Source organism: Penaeus monodon, chromosome 9 (genome assembly GCF_015228065.2).
Source record: "Penaeus monodon isolate SGIC_2016 chromosome 9, NSTDA_Pmon_1, whole genome shotgun sequence".
NCBI classification, from domain to species: domain Eukaryota; kingdom Metazoa; phylum Arthropoda; class Malacostraca; order Decapoda; family Penaeidae; genus Penaeus; species Penaeus monodon.
In genome coordinates, this window is record NC_051394.1 from 17,923,368 (window position 1) to 17,928,367 (window position 5,000).

At 36.6% G+C, this 5,000-nt stretch overlaps 1 protein-coding gene across 1 annotated transcript in view; it reads left to right on the top strand.

Annotated features, from left to right (window-relative positions):
* Positions 1 to 854: 854 nt before the first annotated feature.
* LOC119577000 (ankyrin repeat and MYND domain-containing protein 2-like) overlaps positions 855 to 5,000 on the top strand; it is a 4,364-nt gene continuing 218 nt past the window's right edge. The window contains exons 1-4 of the mRNA XM_037924668.1: positions 855 to 1,168; positions 2,022 to 2,327; positions 2,477 to 2,611; positions 3,693 to 5,000. The exon at positions 3,693 to 5,000 is cut by the window's right edge and continues 218 nt beyond it. Coding sequence (XP_037780596.1) covers positions 968 to 1,168; positions 2,022 to 2,327; positions 2,477 to 2,611; positions 3,693 to 4,334 — 1,284 coding nt within the window. The 5' untranslated portion in view covers positions 855 to 967 and the 3' untranslated portion in view covers positions 4,335 to 5,000. The remainder of the gene's footprint in view (positions 1,169 to 2,021; positions 2,328 to 2,476; positions 2,612 to 3,692) is intronic.

Genomic DNA, 5,000 nt, shown 5'->3' on the forward strand with positions numbered 1-5,000 from the left:
ATATATATATAAAATATATTATACAACACCATATATTTATATATATAAACAAATTATGTAGTATGTATGTATGTATATATGCAAATATATATATATACTATATTAAATATATATATATATATATATATATATTATATATATATACATATATATATATATATATATATATATATATATATATATGTATATGTATATATATATATATACAATTTGTGTATGTGTATGTATGCGTACCTGTAAACAAACACACACACACTCTCTCACTCACTCACTACCCCCCCCCCTCTCTCTCTCCCTCAAACGCGCGCGTGTGTGTGTGTGTGCGGACAGGCTGATAGATAGATAGACAAATAGAGAGAAAAGAAAAACTCAAGAGAGAGAGTGAGTAAGGGAGGGATAGAAAGCAAGAGAGTTAATGAGAGATGGTGATATGTCCATATTTCCTGATAGAAAGAACACAGTGCATCATAACTTGCACCTTGCTACACTCGTATATGTAATCCTCTATGAAGCTGATTATACCCGTCGTAATATTTCGTCGAGAGCATGACGGCATTGGCTCAATACAAGTGTCGCCATGGTTACATCAACGAATAAGGGGCTTTTAATGAAGCTTATTGAGGATCTATTCGACTATTGATGCTCCAGTCAATAAATCAATAATCGTTATGTAGAGGATTTTATTGTAAATATTTGTTTATCGTAAAGTCCCTGATCTATTTTTTCAACTCTATATTTGTTGCATATATTATTTTAAATTCTTAAAATGCCTTAGTGGCAAGATAAAATAATATAATGCTTATACCCCACGAGTCTTTTTTAAATTTCCCTCTCTATGACGTCATTGACAGTAGCCCAATCAGAAAGACGCGAAGGCTTCTCTTCTCCTCGTGACGTCAGAGACAGAGAACCAATGAGAAGAGAGGAGAGGCTCGTCAGCTGCTGATGTTTCTAGATGTAAACAAGCATGGCAGGCGAGGAGGACGAGAGGCAGGCGCCGCAGCCCGAGATTATTCGTCTGGTAGGCCAAAGTGACGTCAATGGAGTTAAAAATTTACTTCTGCGAGGCGAGGCGAAGACGGAGGAAACGGATGGCAGTGGAATGACAGCGCTACACCACTCAGCATATAAGGGAAATGCGGAGCTGTGTAAACTTCTCATTGAGCATGTAAGTGTAGCTGACACATGGGTATTCAGGTCTCTCTCTCTCTCTCTCTCTCTCTCTCTCTCTCTCTCTCTCTCTCTCTCTCTCTCTCTCTCTCTCTCTCTCTCTCTCTCTCTCTCTCTCTCTCTCTCTCTCTCTCTCTCTCTCTCTCTCTCTCTCTCTCTCTTCTCTCTCTCTCTCTCTCTCACTTTCCTTCTCTCTCTCTCTCTCTCTCTCTCTCTCTCTCTCTCTCACTTCTCTCTCTCTCTCACTTCTCTCTCTCTCTCACTTTCTCTCTCTCACTTTCTCTCTCTCTCTCTTCTCTCTCTCTCTCTCTCTCTCTCTCTCTCTCTCTCTCTCTCTCTCTCTCTCTCTCTCTCTCTCTCTCTCTCTCTCTCTCTCTCTCTCTCTCCCCTTCCCCTTCCCCTTCCCCTTCCCCCTCCAACCTCCCCCCCCCCAATACTCTTCCTCTCTGTTTCTCCCTCCTTCCCTATTCTGTACCAGGCATAAACTGTTATTAAAGTGTATGCAGATTCATTGACTTTCATCATGGATGTCTAAAATTGTACTTATCTGAATTTATGTAGCTGCTTTTTGGAAAAGTAGATGTTAAATTACATGTATGAATTTGATGTGAGACAGAATGAAAAGTTGTATAGTAAAATAGTTTTATTAACAAACTTTTGTATGTGGGTCTTTCCTTTTAAGACCTCCCTTGACAACCTTTGTTAATAGATAGGAAGAGTTACTAGTATTTTTTTGGTCTTGGAACCCAAGTAAAAAATCCCCAAAAACAGAGGTATATATGCAGTAATTTATCAATTTTTACTTCATCTAGAAAAATGTAAAGAATTATCATTCTCTTTATTTTTTTTAGGGTGCTGACATCAATAGTGACAGCCATGATCACCGTTACTCACCACTACATTTTGCTGCTCTCTCTGGGAGTACGGCAACTGTACAGCATTTATTAACAGCCGGTGCCAAGACATATTATACCAACACTCTTGGCAGAACAGCAGCACAAATGGCAGCTTTTGTGGGCAATCATGCAGTTGTGGCGCTCATTAATAATTATGTCCCTCTGGAAGCTGTCACTTATTACACAAAACCAATGGGCCTTGAAAAGGAAGCAAAGCTGTCCAGTGAAGTTGCCAATCCCCTTTATGATTTGATCATGCAGGTGTGTTTAGGAGGCTCTGTTGCTTTATTACTTTGTCAGTTTCCTTTTTTATATTTCCTTCCCTTTGTTGAATTTAATCAATGATGAAAATGATTACTCGATATATTTCCTGTTTCTTGATTTCATTCTAATTTTGACAAATTATTCAGGTAAACCTTCATCCTGTAAGGATTGCCATGTACCTTGAGAGGTCGGAAGTGATTCGCAAGCATATCAGCAGTGCTTATAAAGTTTTGGATTTGATGTGCGAGAAGGAGAGCAAGCGGGCAGAAGGAGTTAATGAAGTAAGACAATATTTGATGTTTGTTTCATTGTATGATGATTTTCAGAAGGCTTTATATGAGATATATGATAGGAAAAATATGTATTTTGCTTTGTGAATGATGTGATAAACTTGTTATAGCAGTTATCACTATTTTTACTCACTGATCTATAAGAAAAATACTTGCATGAAACAATACTCATTATTTTATGACCAATTTGCTAAGACCGTGTATGAAACAACTGGTACATCTAATTATGTAGAGAAGTCACATATGAATACAGATTTGTTTTTGGAGTCTTTTAGGAGAATCATGATTATATATAGCCTACCCTTTTGATTACCAGAAATAATTAGGAAGGTTTTATATCTGCAATATTTAGCTTACCCCAAAACAGACAGGCATGGCATGTATATACATGCCAAGCCCACTGTAAGTTTACTTTAGTAATTGTTTTTACACATAGATAGATGGCTCCATTTGTAGTAAGTCATCAATGTTAACAAATGTTAATAACATATTAGTAATTTAATGTCTAATGCAGAGCCATCTATGAGACAGTTCATAAAAAATGCTAAAGTAAGCACAGTATTTTCCTGGCGACATTGGGTTAATGTAAAATTATATTTATACCTTATGAGTTGTTATATTGAACAACAAAATTTATATGTATTGTTTCATGTTTGAATTCTTCATCGAAGAAACCTTGAACCAGTTGCACAGTACTATTTCCAAAGCATGATTACACAAAGCTAGTTTGGGGATTTCACTTTTTGTTGCTGTTGTTGTGCATCCCCTCCTGAGGACTTTATTGAATATTTCACATGAGGTTTTCATACGACTTTGGAAGGTTGTATCTTTGTGTGAAGATGTGGCCCACAATTTTTTTTAGATTGTTCAGTGCCTTGTTAAATATAGTCAAAGCCTGTGGTCAAAACAAAAACCTGGCCATCAATTTTGTTTCATACACCCAGGTGCAACAGATTGATATTCCATTTTTTAGTGATCAGAATGGACTGCACACAGTGTGTTAAGTTGGTCATCTTTACTGGTGATTAACCTGAGAGTGTTCATAAAATAATATTCCAATAATTTCTTACAGGTCATATGCATCAAGTTCCACTACCTAGCATATATATTAAGGACTCTAGAAAAAGAAATCAAGAAATTTGAAAGCTCAAAAGAAAAGAATACCAGTGAGAAGGACTGCCCAATCTTTGAGAGCATCATCAAAAAGTGGCTACGAGGCAGAGAGTATGATGGCATTGAGGAGCACATGGAGTATTATATAAGGGATGCCATCAAGTCTTTCCCATATGTGGAGATGCCCCTCTTCATCCAGTTGGTTAGGAACATGACAGGGAAGTTAGGAGACTCATGGGCCTTGGGAGTGCTAAGTGGGTGCATCAATGGGCAAAGGGCATTCCAGGACGACAAGGCTTGCTCAACCTGTGGTGAGGAGAAAAAGGATGCCAAAAAGTGTGCCAAGTGCAAGATGGTCCAGTACTGTGATCGGGTTTGCCAGAAACTCCACTGGACCAACCACAAGAAGTTTTGCAGCAGGCTTTTAGAAGATTATGAAAGGCAACAGAAGTTGTTGGAGGAGGAGAAGAAAAAGGAAGAGGAAGAAAAGAAGAAAGTCAGTCAAGAGTCAAGTGGAGTAGATAGTAAGAAAGAGGGACCAACTTCAGACCCTGTTAACAAAGATTTAACCAACAAGACAGAAAATCTAGAGATTTCTTAAGTAAAAGCAATTAACAGCTTAATATGTCATTAAAATCTGTATTACAATTAGAGGAATACTACCTCATCCTTAGTTCAGCAAACATTGCCAAAGATATAGAAGTTATATTATGTGATGGTGATGAAAACATTTCATAATTAATGCAGCATTCCAAAATCAATAGAAGGAAAATCTGAGTCTGAAAAATTGTATGTATGATTTCTTGGTCATGAATTCTCAACTTTGCAATTATGTTCCCATGGATGTCTTCATTCTTCTCAAAAAAACATAAAGAAAAAAGCTGGTGGAAAGAACCATTTTAATATTTTGACAATATTAATTTGCAAAGTATGTTAATATCATTGGATAATTTTATTTTTTTGTTGTAGTGGTTTAATATATTAAAATAGTTGCGTCTGCTATAATACCAGTGTTCTTTCTCATATTTTTTTAATCAAAGGAATTGCTTGACAAAAAACTATTTTTCCCCATGTTAATGTTGAGGCAATTGATTAAAGAATGAGTAATTGTTTTTACACATTTTACCCATGTCTTTTTACCTATGTCTTTTGCATGTTGTAGTCTACCTGTATCATCGTCTAGGTTTTGAGTGTATGCTAAATTTCAAACTCAGAGAGAATCTTTCTACAAATATTTAAAATATAAATTGCCTTGGCTACATCAAGA